Source organism: Colletotrichum phormii (assembly GCF_030913505.1).
Source record: "Colletotrichum phormii strain CBS 102054 chromosome Unknown BDP81scaffold_12, whole genome shotgun sequence".
NCBI lineage: Eukaryota > Fungi > Ascomycota > Sordariomycetes > Glomerellales > Glomerellaceae > Colletotrichum > Colletotrichum phormii.
Window position 1 is genome coordinate 839,577 of NW_026851454.1, and position 15,942 is coordinate 855,518.

Below are 15,942 nucleotides of genomic sequence, written 5' to 3' on the forward strand. Positions count from 1 at the left end.
CGGCCTCTCCGGCGAAATATTGTAGTATTCGCCAACGAGATCCACACGACTGGGATCTTGAACCTGCGCAAACGTGCTCTCTGGGGAATTGCCAATATTTCTTATCACAAATTGCCCATCACCGCGAGAGGAAACGAGTTCGTGGTGCTGTCAATCTGTCAGCCGCAGTCAGTTTCTCACAATCGGGTTGCCAGTTTCATCCAAACATTTCCAATCTTGAACAAACGATTCGTCCCAAGGAGCAAACAAGCTTGAATTGAGTTTCGGCCATGCCGCCCGAGCGTATGCCAGGGACCGGGCTGTAGATCCGACGATCTCGAGCACAGCCGCTGTCAATGTGACGTTGTTTTCTGGGGCGGTTACACACACCCGAATTGGAGTGCTGGGTGCATGTGAAAGAAGCATCACGAACACCAGATTGAAAACACAGACATCAGGTCCAATGTGTAGGATGAGAATATAGTCTATATGCATCTAGCCCGTCTCTTTGGGCTGTCCCGCTCCCATGCTGAGCCCTATGCATCATGCCTCGTATCAACTACCTCCCCATGTTGCTCGATGACTTGTCGCTCTGTTCATCGGCGTGTGTGTGTATGAATATCAAAACATGTAAAAAAACAAAAACAAAAACAAAAACAAAAAAACAACGCAAATACCGGCGGCTGAAAAAAATCAAGAATGCCGCTTTCTATCCATACTCCCGGCTGCATGACTCCCCCAGCTGTATGCTATTCTTCCATCACAGCTTACTTGGCTTCTTCTTCAGTCACTTCTCCGACTCGGGAATGTGTCCCTCGACAGTGCTGAGAGCAGCCAAGTTGACCTGACCAAAGTGCTCGTGAGCCTCGCCGCCGAGACCGACTCCGGTCAGCAGCGCGACGCACTCAACCACGTCCTCGGGCTCCAGCAGATGCCATCTTGCAAGGGTGACCTTTGTGCTGGCGCCGACGGTGACGGTGAAGATGTGCTCGTGCTGGACCTCGGTGCCCGACAGGCCGTTGAGAGCGCGGAACATGTCCTCGTCGGTGAAGTCGTCGCCAAGGCAGAGGACGAACTCGACAGGGCCGGGGTGTTTCTCGGACGCGGGTGCCGAGTTGTAGGTGTGTACGAGGCGCTTCGCAATCTCGCCCTTGTTGATGAACGTCGGCCTGACCTCGAGGTTGGCCTTGCCTGCCATGACTTCGACATCCCACTTTTGAGCGACCGTTGACTCGAGCTCCTTTTGGCATTCGCGGGCCATGTGGATGCCCTGCTCGGGGTCGGCAAGACGGTAGTGCCATGTGAGGGCGCAGCGCTTGCGCTCGACAAAGGAGCCTTGTCCATGTTAGCAAATGTTCTTGTTGATAGGAGTTCAGTGAAAGGCATTGCAAACGTACCGGGCACTCTGTCAGTGAAGGACTGGAAGCAGGCCATGACCTCAGTTTGCCAGCCCATGTCGAACTCGTCGGCGAGGTTGACCCACTCATCGGAGCCGGGGTTCTTCATGAAGCTGCCGTGCTCAGCGCTGAAGCCGAGGCCGGCAATGTGGCCTAGGTGCTGGGTGAGGAACTCTTGATCGCGGCCCGAGATGATCCAGACAGCGTTCTGCTCATCGCTGGCGAGGGCCTTCAAGGTCTGCAGGACGCGCTCGGAGGGGACCGCGGCGCTGGGCTCGCGGACGATGGGGGTGAGGGTACCATCGTAGTCGAACATGAAGAGGCGCTTGCCGGCATCGCGGTAGGTCTTGAGGAGGGTGGCGCGGTCGAGGAGCGGGGTGGCAGCAACGTTCTTCTGGGTGCCGAGGACGTGGACGTGCTTGCGGATGAAGTTATCGATCCAGCTCTGGACGTTTCGGGTGGTGACATGGTTGTAGAGGTTGGCCTGCATGTGCAAGCGCTTCTCGGGGGTCATTGTGAGGGCATTGTTGATCTCGACAGCGACACCGCTGAGGTCCCAGGGGTTGATGTGGATGGCGTCCTTGAGGCTACCAGCGGTACCGCTGAACTCTGAGAGGATGAGGGGGCCGTGACCCTCGCGCTGGCAGATGACATACTCCATGCTAGTCGTGTTCATGCCGTCGCGGACCGAGGTGATGAGGCCAATGTCGGCGGCGCGGAGGAGAGCAAAGTACTCGTCTTGGCTAAGGTACTGGGGGTAGTGCTGGACGGGGGAGAAGCCCAAGCTGCCGTACATGCCGTTGATGCGCATGACGAGCTCGTTGACGCGGGTCGCGATGCGACTCTCGGATCCATCGTCGTCCTTTTCCTCCTCGATGCTGGTGGGGGAGGTGACCTGGATGAGGACGACCTTCTCGCGCCAGTCGGGGTACATTTCGAGGAAGCGCTCGAAAGCCTGGAGCTTCTGGGCGACACCGCGAACCGAGTCGAGGCGGTCACGGCCCACGACAATCTTCTTGCCCTCGTACAGCTTCTTGAGGGCGTCGTACTTTTCGGTGACGGCGTCGGTCCAGGCGTACATTTCGCACTTGTCGGCGTTGATGCCAATGGGGAAGACGCCGACCTGCACGCGGGCACCGTAGGCATCGACACCACCGCTATCCGAGGGAAAGCCCAGAACACGGGTGCAGCAGCTGGAGAAGTGGCGCGAGTAGCTGTAGGACTGGAAGCCGACCAGGTTCGAGCCGAGGACGCCCTCGAGTACCTCCTTGCGACGCGGCAGGCAGCGCAGGAACTCGGAGGAGGGGAAGGGCGAGTGAAGGAAGAAAGAGATGTTCATGTTAGGGACACGCTGGCGGAGCATGCTGGGCAGTAGCATGAGGTAGTAGTCGTGGACAATCACAATGTCGCCGGGCTTGTAGAGGTCGATGATGCGGTTGGCAAACTTTTGGTTCATGCGGTAGTAGTCGGCCCATTGCAGGCGCTCCTTGCGACCGTCGGTGGGCTCGTGCTGCTTGTAGTGGAAGAGAGTGTAGAGATCGTGCTCAGCGTAGCGGCGCCAGCGGCTCTGGTCCTTGAGGAGAATGCCCTCTTCTTGCTGCTCATCGTCGTCGCAGAGCCAGACGGGCACCGTCTTGATGGTCTTGTTATGGGCGAGCTGGGTCTCGAGGCGGGCCTGGTCCTCCTTGGGAAGCCAGAGGCCCTCGCTGGGGGGCGGCGTAGGCAGGCGGGCATCGCTGTCGATGGGGATGGGCGCGGAGAGGGTGTTGAGGGAGGAGAAGTGTACGGTCGTGGCGGGTGGGGTGCCAGGCGGAGAGAGGACGTCTTGGGGCGTATCGATCTCGCCGGTCCAGGCGACGACGGTGTGGTTCCAGGGCGTCTCGTCGGAAGAGAGGTAGGCAAAGGAGTCGAAGAGGGCGGACTGGCCGCGGCGCGCCTTTAATTCCTGTGAGGGCCATGATGTCAGCGGGGTTATTCAGGATCGCGATCAAGGGAGATAGATGGTGGAGGAGCGCGATTGAGGGTATTGAGGGAGAAGAAGCTGTAGGGACGGACAATGGAAGCGATTGTTGAAGGAAGACGATAGAAAACTCACCCAGTCGGAACCTTTGCGGTACTTGAGGGAATGGGGAATGTTGAAGGTGGCCGAGATGATGTTGCCGCTTAGCTGCAGGTCTGGGTTGGCGCTGCGAATCTGGGAGAGGGACTCGCGACGGCCCATGGCGGCGAGGGTCATGCGCTTGAGGATGTCGCCGGGACCTGGCGACGGAGGGACCTTGTTTGTGTTATTTGTCGACGAGTTTGAGGGTGACGATGTCGGGTTGCTGGTGATGTTGCTTGTGCGAGTGTGAGAGTCGTTGGTTGTGTAGTTGGAGGGAGGGAAATAGCTGCTACCGCTGGGCGATTGGGCGCGCGAGCTGTCGGCAGAGTTGTACGTGTGCTGGTGGATGCCCGGCGTCACGGCGTCCGACAGGGCGATGCTTCTGAGTACGGGGTTGGCGGGGTTGACGGGCATAGGATTGACGGCCGTCGAGTCTGGCGCGGGGGAGTTTTGCTGCTCCATGACTCGTTATTTCTGTCTCTCTCTCTCTCTCTCTCTTTTCTTTGTTCTCTTGCGACGCTGCGTCTCTCTTCTCTACAGCCTGAAGGGGGGTTGGTGGTGGTGCTGAGTGTAGTGAGTGTGGTGTTGTGCCGGGGGGGGGGGGGACGTGTAGAGTTTGGCTTAGCGGCGGTCCCGAGGTACAGGGGACAGGAGAAAGAGGCCGAAGGGGGGAGACGGGCAGATTATTCAGACGAGCCTCAAGTGGGAAATGTGACCCTGCGACAAGGGTCTGGATGAAGGGATGAAGTGAGGGTGGTGATGCTTCGTCTAGTAGTGAAAGGTGAAGGTGAAGGTGAAGGTGAAGTTGAGAGGAAGGGAAGAAAAGGCAAAAATGGGAAGATGGAAAGAGAGAGAGACTACTCGGTAGTTTCCTCAGAAAGTGACGGACAAAGACAGACTAAAAGACGGTTGACCGCTTGGAGGCTGGACCTGAGCTGGGGCTGGACCGGGGGGGATCTGGAGACTCAAGACGGAATATGGGGGAGGGATGCAGCAATGGAGAGGAATAGACGAAGAGAACCAAAGACCAGAGACCAAAGAAAAGAGACCGGGGCAACAGAACACGCAGTAAGCAACCAAACAAGCTTGAAGCTACCGTCACTGATCTGATGGCAAACCAAACCAAACGAAGCCAACGGTGAGAGGTGAGTTCAGAGTGACGGGGGAGACGCAAAGTTGACGGGGGTTTGGAGCCGGGGTGAATTCCAGGGCCTACGGATCGATAGAATGTGACTGTTGAGTCCAAGCAATGGGGCAAAGGTGAATATGCTCCTCGGTGGATATTCTCGTGGGATTCTCTCTTGGTGTGCTCTCTTGCTGATGGTAATCTTAGTGCTGTGATACGATAATGTAGTAGAGGTATCTTTCCGCAGTGAGCACACACGAAAGATACTTTGTATCAGAGAGTACGACAGCTGCAGGACGCTTTGCTCTTATCCTCTGTGCCTCTTCTCCAGTCTGGTGAGCGTGTGGGTGGGTGGTCTTCTCCGGCCCAGGCCAGTCTCCCAGTCTCCAGAGTCCTGAGCAGAGTCCAGAGTCTCCAGAAAACACAGGAGAGCGTCGCCAGGGATCGCAGGTTGACAGACGGACTGAACACGGCAGAACCCACAACTGCTTGCCCACGAGCTTGGTGATTGGCCTTGGTAGGCGATGCCAATGTCGCTGTATTGCTTGGTAGAGGCTTGTACCGTTGCGTCAGGGATCTCTCTGCTCTCCATCGTCTTTCTATCTATCTGCTTTCCTCTCTAGTGGTGAAGTTGACAATAGTGAATACGTAGTACGGATAGACAGTTCAACAAGACGAATATGCCAGGTAGTCTCCCAGTCAACTGTCCGTGTCTCGGAGCTGAACCACAGTAGAAATCATAGTAGATGCCCCAAATCGAGATGCTCAAAGGTGCTGAACGGTTCCAGACAGAAACTGACAGCGAGGGAACCGTCTATTTTGGTGCCACATAATCCTGGAGGATGCTGGGACGCGGGAGGATACCGTGGTCAAGCTCTGGCGTTTTCCAGCTTGTTCCTCTCTGCGTCCAGAGCATTTACCGGGAGGACTCCAGGAGATGGAGAGATGGAGGTGGGGGAGGGGAGAATCATTCCGGGATTGGGCGTGGAGCATTACCAGGAGTAGACACAACCAGACCATCTTGACCAAGGTCTTGGACATGTAACGAGCCAAGTGGAAATAGCTGCGTCATAAGTCTCTCCACACCCCTTCAATGCGGCGGGATACACCGAGAATACCTCCTCGAGACTCGCCCGATACCTGGACCTTGTTCCCCCCCCCCCCTTGGCGCACCTGGTTCGGATGGGACGAATTGCTAGAGCACCGGTGGTGGTCCTTGGTCCTTGGTACCTATCCATACACTCATAGAGCTTCAACAAGATGGTGCCGAGTTGACAGGTTGGTGGTGGGTTGGTGGGATGTGCCCTGGTCGATGCCACTGTCTCTTGTCTGCTCTCTGCTCTGTGCTTCCTGCGGCTTGCCATTGTCTGTGTGCCCTATGATGTCTCTGTGATGCAACACAAATTGCATCTCTGGAAAATCCAATTGTTCGACCAACCACTCCAACAAATCTTCAACAACCCCCTGTGCTGGGCAAGTACGTAAGGAAATACTGAGAAGGGGAAACACAAGAAGATACAGTTATTGACAGAAAACAACACCACAGCGGGACTGAGTAATGATCCCATCCCCCAGTCCAAAGTCCACAAGCCTCTTTGCTCTCAACAGTTGATTGGGCTTTGCACTAGCAGCATCCAGACAACACAATGTGAGCCGAGAAAAGGGCGCCGGGCTACAAGCTTGAAGCAGCCACGCAGCTAAAGCATCTCACCATCTCATGGCGTGAGCTGAGCTGAGCCCACTAGAGCTGGCTGCTGGACACTATCCGTTTCTCTACCATTTTCCTACCTACGGGGTAGACGTGGTAGACTACCGTAAACCTGCGGCTGCTCCCCAACTGAAGCCATCCCCGCCACCGTCTGATAGTGTCCGCCCTGCTGGGTGAGCCACATTGAGCTGCCGCCGCGGTCATCCCGGATGGCGCAGACACCATCAGAACATGATGACAGAGCCGCCGTAACTCTGGGTCAAACCACTGTGCAAATGACTCTGATAGTAACCTTTTGAAAAGTTCAGACCCACCTGACGTAATTCGAGGTAATTATCTGCCCCCTTTTTTCTTACTCCGTGTTGACTCGAGTGAGGCTCTCTGCTTTGCTCCACAATAGAGTCGCCTTAAGACTCAAAGCCGATGCGTATCGAATTTGGATAAAGTAACGTTGAACCCGTCCGTGTTCCAGCCTCGGGGCTGTTCCGTCTACCTGTCGTTGATAACTCTAACCGCCTGCTCTGCTCTGTTTTGGTCTCCGAAAAGACGGTGAGCGTTGCGGAATGCGGACTAGGACGCTCTGAGCGACGAAACAACTGGCTGTTCGCTGGCTGCTGCAATGCGACTCCGACTTGCACTTGTTTGACTTGACGCGTTGTGAAGGGCAAAGGCAGACCACAAAGTCTGGTCTATCTCTCTATCAGGCCACGTCGGACGACATAGAGACCAAGTGGTGTTGAGATGCAACCACTCACCCACTGTATTCACTCGAGAGTTGCAGAGTAGTAGACCCGCTCGGAATTGTGAATACATGTACTGAATAACTTAGAGAATGGTGATCTTATTCTGCCCATTCCGGGGCTTTCCTCGAGCACGCTAGGTTCCACCGCCTTTTTGACATGCTCCCCGACATGCAACTCCAGTTTTCAATGACCAACGGCTTGGCTCATGAATGAGTGATGACTGGATGGCTTGATGAGAAACGTGCTTTCAGTCCCCGGTCAACTGTCTTCATTCCATGCATGAGAGTCGACGACGAAGCAGACTCCAACAAACCCGCTAGACCAACAACAGTTGGGGAGCACTACCTCTTGCAGTCTGCATTCTGCATTCTGCAGCCTGCGGCGCCTGGAGATGCCCTCATGCACCCTCGGCCCATTCCCTCTTAGCCCGCACTATCGCCCGCCGGCCTCGCTCCGTTCCCTTCCCAGAATCAGGAGCCGCAGTGCGAGTAACCCATTTTCGGATGGTACAGGCGGAAGGGGAGGGGAGCACGTCCATCCCCATGCCATCTGGATCAGAATTGTGATCCCCGGGACCTTGGGAGGATCTCTTATCAACCTTTTCCAGTCTGTATCGAGTTGGAACTTTGCCATGGCACAGACAGCTAGAGCTTCAGAGCTTTGGAACGCAACTGACGAGTGCCCCTCCCCCTCATCTCTCCATCGTCGTTTCGTCGCTTGGAACCCAACCAAGAACCCCCAAACAAGATGAAAGTCTGTACGGGTACAGACATGCAGCACTTCTGTTTCTCTACCGAGAACGTTATGGCCCGTAGATAGACGACGTCCAGACCGGTCTCCAAGCTCTCACACTCTGCCTAGCATATCCACAGGCCCCCATGGGTCTGCTATCTCGTCACCCCCATATCTTCATCCCGCCTTCACTTCTCATCGGGCCTAGACCCAGCTTCCACCAGGCTACGCTGAGAGGTTGGTTCTCCGTCTCCATCGGCTACTTCCTCTCTTTCGCCGTGGTGCCCCTGGCTGCGCTACCCGACGCTCTCCGAAGCAGCTTCACCACCCAACCCTTCAGTCACGTCAGGCTGAACGGCATCGCGCATCAACTGAGCCATTTTTCCCTCCTGGACTCACCTCTGTGGCTTCCGATGCCACCGACTCTGCCCGAAACTCGATGCAGGCCCGTCGCTCTCCGTCTGATCTCGACGCCCGATCCAACTGCTACTGCATGCTACCACAGATAAGGCGCTTCTTTTGGTCCGAACGAACGGGAGAATCTCCCCGCCCATCAGACCAGGCACATGGCGCCAATCCCGCCTCTCTAGTGGCTGCTGCATCCAAGTAAACACATCTCATCGTGGCCGTAGAGTCCGAAAAGGCCAGCCACGTTTCTTCGTCTTCGGCGGCATTGTGGTTTAAGCCTGATTTCGTGCATCTTGCGTCCCGACAGCTCCATTTAGGAACGTGCTTACTGGCTGCTGTATGTGATCGTTCGGGTCATCCCGCCGAGGGTCATCTCACGGGTGGTGCACCCCTCAACCACTAAAGTCAACCTAATGCCTATGCAAGCTGGGACTTGTTCGTGAATGTCTACAACTCAGTCTATCTATATTGTTGTCGGACTCCTGGGCCTCCATGGTTTGATCGCGTCATATCCAATTGGATTGTCGCATATCAACATAACCCCCGGTGAGTCCCTCGGTGAACTAGGTAATCTCATCGGGAAGTCGAGGGGTCCTTTCAAGATACCGCGGTTTTACTCAGTGACATGCCTTCAAGCCCATGATACGCCAGTTAACCAGGCTCTTTACTAATGAATCACGTGTTCCGTTCTTCAGTCTGTCTTTCCAACCAAGCTCCCGGTGTCTCGATCCACAATTGAACTAGCATGGACGTTCCCATGGGCCCTTACGCCGCTATGCACTCTTGCAGGACCTTTCTCGCGCTGTTTGAGGCTATCCCCATTGCTGAGAATCTGAGAATAACGGCTCTTTGCTCGATCTGTACCCTGACTTGTGACTATGGTTGAATTGGACCCCCTGATTTGTTCATTGTCGCCACATTGAAGAGAGAAGAGAACATTGTTCCAAGTCGCAATGAACAAGTACGAAAGTCCCATCTCCCTAGGCAGCCGTCTCACTGTCGCATTCTGTTGCCGTCCTGCCCGGGTTGGACACTTCTCCTGAAGATAAGAATCACTCTCTGAAGAATTGTCAAATCATATTCAAGCCTGATGTCAAGTTCAACAAGGATTCCCGTCAGCGTGGGTAGCTACGTAAGCATGAGATTGTCCAACATCTACATTGACCCCGCGCTGACTGTCGCTCCAAGGGCGTCAATTCTCCACTTCACTCCGATCAAGTAGATATTACACCTTGTATCGCGAGTAATTGTCCCAGCTCGACTATTAAAGAGAAAAATATACTCAAAGCAACAGCTCATAGATCTCCAACAGACAATTGAGCCATCATCATGTCGTCCCCAACGATCACTCTGTACTACAAGCCCGGCTCGTGCTCCCTTGTAGCCCACGGCCTGCTCCTCCACCTCGGCATCCCCTTCAAGACCGTCCAGCTGAGACCCAACGCCAATAAGCGCTTCGAAGCCGCAGACGGCAGCTTCACCCACGAAGACTACTGCAAAATCAACCCCTCGGGCTACGTCCCGGCCCTCGTCCTCGACAGCGGCGAAGTCATCACAGAGCTCCCGGCCGTCCTGACCTACATCGCCTGCATCGCCCCGCCCGAGCAAACCGACAAGTTGCTGGGTTCCAGCGCCCTCGACCGCGCAAAGGTGAATGAGTGGACCAACTGGCTGAGCGGGACGTTCCTGGGCGCGAGTGTCGCCGCTTGTGCGAGGCCGTACCGGTTCGCTGACGGAGACGAGGCTCGCAAGGCGGTCGTGGACAAGGGCTGGGAGCATATCGTGGAATGCTACGAGAGGATGGAGTCCAGGCTGGAGGGCCGAGAGTGGGCTGTGGGTGACGGCCTGACGGTGGTCGATTTGTACATGTATTACTTCCGGCGGTCGGCGGTGTACATGACCAATTTGGGTGAGTATCCCAATTTTGAGCGCTTGCAGAAGAAGGTGGAGAAGCTGGAGGGGATTCAGAAAGTGTTGGAAGTGGAAAAGCTCAAGCCGGTCTACGAGTGAAGTTATGAGTCTTGATGATACCAGTCGATAATAACATGAACTCTATTGCATCAGTTGATTGCTTAAGAAAAGTTGTTCCCCCTTGCACATTGGCTCAAACAACTTCAACATGTTCAGCATCCTTCTTATCCACTACCCGATCCTCACTCATACCATCTCTGGAGCTCATCTGGTGCCTCTTTCTCCAGATAAGCTTGTCTTTCAACAAATCCTTCTCGAATAGCTCATCCATCTTCTCCAGTGCAAGACCTGAGGAATCATTAGTACCATAGTACTTAAGACTTCATCGCAACAAATTGAACTCACCGGCGGTCTCTGGCACGAAGAACTACGCAAACACAACCATGATGAAGCAAAAAGTGCCGTAAACAAAGTACGTTCCGAACCCGCCTTCACCAAGCGTAGCAAACATGCTTGGCGTAGCTTTGGCGACAACAAAGTTGAAAAGCCACTGACTTGCTGTGGCCATGCCCATCATGACGGCGCGGAGACGAGCGGGAGGGATCTCGGAGCTGTAGGTCCAGACGACAGGGCCCCATCCAAACTGGTAGGTGGCAGCAAATATGTAGATGGCTACTAGAGCGACGTATCCCGGAGCGGTGACGAGCTCACCGGTGATGGGCGGATCAAAGCGGATGTAGAAGCCAACGTAGAAGAGAGCGATGCCCTTGGAAGATGGCATGTTAGTACTTTGAGTATGATGTTTGGCTTGTGAATCCGGCACGCTGACTTACCTGGACGATCCCAGTCCACAACAGACTCTTTCGTCGACCTAATGAGTCTGTGACGAATACGATGAAGACGGTACAGGCAATCAATCATCTTGACGATGCCGTACACGCCAGTCGCAAAGAGGCCGGTCGAAGATCCTGTCAACCCAACACTGGCAAAGATCCGTGGACTGTAATATGTCATTGCGTTAGTGCCCGTTAGGTTACTCCACATCATTAGAGTGATGCAGAGCATACTACGTCTACGGTAAGACTTGATGGTGAAGGCTTCCTTCAGGAGGGTGAAGTGGTTGGCGTTACGGGACAGGGCCCTCTCTTCCTCAAGCTGGCGGGAGATGCCCTCCATCTCCTGTTGAATGTATGGATGATTAGCCGGGAGATGTCGGAGCTTTGCTAGAACGGCTAGAGCTTTATCAGGAGATCTTTGGGCGAGGAAACGGGGAGATTCGTTTATGAGAAGCATGCCGATGGAGAGGATGACAGCTGGAAATGCTTGCAGTCTAGGGCTTGTCAGCGGAGTTGAGGACCCAGGTGAAAACCCGATGCTTACGACAGTGGAAGGATGTACTGTGTGTGGCCCTTGATGTGGAGGAGAGAGCCATAGTTGATCCAGAATGCAAGCTGAATAAAATCTGCGTGAGCACTGAGGTCTAGATGTACACTTATCGTAGGCTAGGGTGGACTGACCGTCAACCCAGTCACAATACTGAGCTGGTAGAGTCCAGTGAGGAGACCTCTGATACCTCGCGGTGCGTTCTCGGAGACGTAAAGCGGGTTGGCAGATGAAGCAATTCCAATGGCGAATCCGGCAATGAGTCTATCACATGAGTTAACTCACCCGTGTCGAGACTCCTACATGGAGCTATGACTGGTCTGCTTACCTGCCCACGTACATGGCCTCGATATGTCCACTAGCAGCTGCCTGGAGTGCCACGCCGATGAAGACCAGTAGCGAAGCGATTAAGAGAGAGAATAGTCGACCAACTCTGTTGGCAAGCCATGTCGAGAACAAGGCACCCGCAAAAGCTCCCGCTTGCATGACGGAAACGATGTTGGACTCCAGGTTGGCCAGCACGGCCTTGGGCTGGTTCTCAAGGCAATATTGCCTGAAAGGAGGCGATATCGGCCAAAATAAATCAAAGGCTGCGGGAATCATAGGCACCTAACTTCTTGAACGTGTCCATGGTCAATACACCTCCGATAATGCCCATATCCATGCCGAAGAGGAGGGCACCGCCGCAAGCTTATGGGTGATTTCTGTGAGTGCCTGACCCTCTATCAACGGTCGAGTAGACGCAACTTACCACTAAACTGACGAGAATGACGCGAGCGTTGTATATCTCGGGAGGGTCGTTTCTCGTCGTCTCATTGCGAACAATCTTTTGCAACAGGCCCATCGTGATCGTGCTTTTGGTCCAGGGATGCGTTCGAAACTTTCAAAGTTCTGTTGTCCAATTGCTGAAGATTTTCCGTCTCATGGAGTCTGAGAATTCAGGTCCGGATGGACGCAATAAGTACGTCGAATCCCAATATACAATCCATATGCATCGTGTTATTTCAACACTTCCACTTGACATCCACGGCAATAGACGGAGGCTCCATGCCACAGACCTCGGAGAAAGAACTGAGCCAGCATGCCCCCCCTGTGACCCCAGTCCTCCACCCCGCAATCCCAAATCCGGGGTACAGGAGAGGGGATGACAGGGAGAGCCACACCCCGAGAGCTACAGAACCATACCGGGTGTTGGCGCCTAAGGCGAGTCAGAGTCTAGCAGAAGTCGGGGACACTTAGCGTCGGCTGTAGATGGAGGTGGCGTGCTTCGCGGGCGACGGCTGAGAGGATACCGCTTGGCGCTCTCTTGCGCGGAGCATGTCTTGGTGTAAGTATTCGTGAGCGACTTGAGACTCTTGGTGCCAGGGCTGAGATACGCTGGCGATGCTAGTAAAGCATCGAGTCGCAACCCGAATACCAAGTTTTACTGGTCAGATGCACTTCGATCGCAGTTCGGCAAGACTTTACGATGGTTACTTGGTCGGTTTACCTATTGCCCAAGAGACCCAAGAGAGTACAGTTAAACAGGCGCTTGGCAACTTGTGTCTGATTGTGGTGGGAGAAGTACCTATCGGCTTGAGCACGTAACGTGCATGATAAGCGAGCGGATCGGACAAGCGAGCGGATCGCTCGACAGCAACCACTCCACGTATATAAATCTTGATCAACATCAACAAAGTTTAATTAATTAAAACTACCCATAATCCTCTTCTCTAGACATTTCTCTCTGAAATGGACATGTGCGCGCATTATGTCCAGTGTTCCCGCAGACGCCACATCGCCGTTGACCTGTTTCCGTCCTCGGCCGAGGGCCAATACTCCGGCGCGTTTCCTCCTCAATCTGAGCTGTAGCCTCTCTCTGTGATTGAAGGTCATCTGCCTCAGCTATAGTAAGGCTCCCTCCTTGCCTGAGACGAGTTTTCTTAGATCTCCGCCGTCGGCTAAGTAGATTATTCTCCTCCCAAAGGGTTTTATTCTCAGCCTCTAGAAGAGTATTACGATGTATCATAGCTAGTGTCCCTTTAAGGATATGGTTAACTGCGTTATTAGCTGGTGTTGGCGAGCTATTTGGATGATTTAAGATTCGATCTTTAATCAAAGTTGACTGAGAATTTGCCTCTGTTGGGTTGTTTGGTGTCTGAGAAGTCCACGCGGGAGGTGTTGCTGGAAGAGACCCTGGGGGCGTTGGAGTGTGTAACTTCATATCCAGCTTCGAAAGCACACTTTCAGCACTTAACGGAACAAGCCCAGCCCCTTTGAAACCTCCCTGGATGTTTTTTACCGTTAGGGCTTGCGTGAAAGCGTTGCGAAATGCAGGGAAGAAGTCCTCCTTCGTAATATGGGTATTACCCCGGCGCATCTTATCCTCAATTTGTCGACCATAAGCCGTCTTTAGTGGCCCAAAACACCCAAAGTCTAAGGGCTGAAGTATATGAGACGAGTGGGCCGGCATGTAGAGTATGATGATATTGTTTTCCTTGTAATATATCTCAAAGTCCGCAGAGTGGTGACTTTCATGCCCATCAACGACGACGAGGCGATATCTACCAGTTGCACGCGGTTTTGTATGCCGATCAAAGTACTAGAGCCAGTCTAGGCCTCTTTCATTTGTTTTCCATCCGTTTTCAGACGTTGCAATGACCCAGTCGCGTGGGAGACCTGTTTTTGTGTACCAGGTGGAGAGGTGATATTGGCCTGTGACGATGATGTACGGCGGAACGCTGTAGCCTGACGAACTGATGGCTTGAATGACTGTAACCCATTCACGATTGCCAGACTGCGTCATTTTCGTGTTTGAACGCCTTTCAGCACTCGTGACAACCATTCCGGATGCAATCTGGCCCATCATAAACCCAGTCTCATCAAAGTTGTAGATATCGGAGTCCACGATGCCGTACTTCGCGATTGTGTTCGCCACAAGGCGAAACCACGCGTTTATCGCGTCTGGATCTTCGCATTGGGCCCTCTTATAGTCATACTTGCGAAAAAAGCGCGTCCGGAGCTGTGGTTGTCGCTTGACGAAGTTCGAAGCCCAGCACTTCCCAACTGGGGGCGCGCCGCGGTCGGCGAGTAGTCGATTAGCTATTTCTTCTACACCACTGATCCGAGGAGGGAATAATCGAGAATCTAGGTCGATAATATACTCAATTAGCGTATCCTCTTCGAGCAACGTCAAATTCCGTAAGTTTGGTACGGTTTCAAGTCGCGAAGTTCTTCTATTGATACGGGCGCGTAAGGTTGAAAATGGCACTGAGTAGATCCGAGCTGCACCTTTAATACTCAAATTTGGTGTTTTTTCGATAGCTTGAACTGCTAGAATTATGCCAGCTTCTTTATTTGATGACTGTATCATTGTGGTGGATGGATATGTGTTGGAAAGAAAAAGATGTGGCGGTCGCTGTTGAGCGATCCGCTCGCTTATCATGCACGTTACATTATAAGGAAAATAATATCATTATACTCTGTATGCCGGCCTATTCGTCTTATCTACTTTAGCCCTTAGACGTTGGGTGCTTTGTGCCACTAAAGATGGCTTATGGTCGATATATTGAGGATAAGATGCGCCGGGGTAATATGCATATTACGAAGGAGGACTTCTTCCCTGCATTTCGCAACGCTTTCACGCAAGCCCTAACGGTAAAAAACATCCAGGGAGGTTTCAAAGGGGCTGGGCTTGTTCCGTTAAGTGCTGAAAGTGTGCTTTCGAAGCTGGATGTGAAGTTATACACTCTAACGCCCCCAGGGTCTCTCCTAGCAACACCCCCAGCGTGGACTTCTCAGATACTAAATGTTACGCCCGCCGCAACTTGTCACTGTGGGCGCGTAGCTATATAATGCAGAACAAGGGACAATGATGCCGGAGTCATCATTATCGAAGCTTTTGCTTTGTGCCACAGTTGGTTGCCTTGTCCAGCTCGTAACACTAAACAACCTAATAGAGGCAAATTCTTAGTCAACTTTGATTAAAGATCGAATCTTAAATTATCTAAATAGCTCGCTAATACCAGCTAGTAACGTAGTTGACCATATCCTTAAAGGGACACTAGCTATGATGTATCGTAATGCTTTTCTAGAGGCTGAGAATAAAACCCTTTGGGAGGAGAATAATTTACTTAGCCGACGGCGGAGATCTAAGAAAACTCGTCTTAGGTAAGGAGGGAGCCTTACTATAGCTGAGGTAGATGACCTTCAATCATAGAGAGAGGCTACAGCTTAGATTGAGGAGGAAACGTGCCGGAGTATTGGCCGTTGGCCGAGGACGGAAATAGGTTAACGGCGATGTGGCGTCTGCGGGAATACTGGACACAATGCGCGCACATGTCCATTTCAGAGAGAAATGTCTAGAGAAGAGGATTATGGGTAGTTTTAATTAATTAAACTTTGTTGATGTTGATCAAGATTTATATAGGTGGAGTGGTTGCTGTCGAGCGATCCGCTGAGTCAACCAACCTACG

The 15,942-nt window shown here is 53.2% G+C and overlaps 4 protein-coding genes across 4 annotated transcripts; 2 read left to right on the plus strand and 2 right to left on the minus strand.

The window, feature by feature from the left end:
* Positions 1–766: 766 nt before the first annotated feature.
* On the minus strand, positions 767–3,891 carry BDP81DRAFT_321468 (family 20 glycosyltransferase; the record flags this gene model as incomplete). Its single annotated transcript, XM_060584612.1, has 3 exons — positions 767–1,314; positions 1,377–3,321; positions 3,472–3,891. 3 exons carry the CDS (start codon positions 3,889–3,891, stop codon positions 767–769), a joined length of 2,913 nt encoding a protein of 970 aa, XP_060444284.1.
* Positions 3,892–7,932: 4,041 nt separating this feature from the next.
* On the plus strand, positions 7,933–8,295 carry BDP81DRAFT_407282 (uncharacterized protein; the record flags this gene model as incomplete). Its single annotated transcript, XM_060589003.1, has 1 exon — positions 7,933–8,295. The coding sequence occupies one exon, from the start codon at positions 7,933–7,935 to the stop codon at positions 8,293–8,295; it is 363 nt and encodes a 120-aa protein (XP_060444285.1).
* A 1,024-nt stretch (positions 8,296–9,319) lies between these two features.
* BDP81DRAFT_40733 (glutathione S-transferase) lies at positions 9,320–10,305 on the plus strand. Its single transcript, XM_060589011.1, has 2 exons — positions 9,320–9,326; positions 9,383–10,305. Exon 2 carries the CDS (start codon positions 9,524–9,526, stop codon positions 10,202–10,204), a length of 681 nt encoding a protein of 226 aa, XP_060444286.1. The 5' UTR covers positions 9,320–9,326; positions 9,383–9,523; the 3' UTR covers positions 10,205–10,305.
* Positions 10,306–10,532: 227 nt separating this feature from the next.
* Positions 10,533–12,332, minus strand: BDP81DRAFT_461888 (general substrate transporter; the record flags this gene model as incomplete). Its single annotated transcript, XM_060593833.1, has 8 exons — positions 10,533–10,871; positions 10,939–10,965; positions 11,033–11,435; positions 11,486–11,556; positions 11,623–11,752; positions 11,817–12,041; positions 12,103–12,178; positions 12,236–12,332. 8 exons carry the CDS (start codon positions 12,330–12,332, stop codon positions 10,533–10,535), a joined length of 1,368 nt encoding a protein of 455 aa, XP_060444287.1.
* Between the last annotated feature and the right edge of the window lie 3,610 nt (positions 12,333–15,942).

Coding starts and splice junctions, on each gene's coding strand:
- BDP81DRAFT_40733 (XM_060589011.1), top strand. CDS start 9,524: ATGTCGTCCCCAACGATCACTCTGTACTACAAGCCCGGCTCGTGCTCC.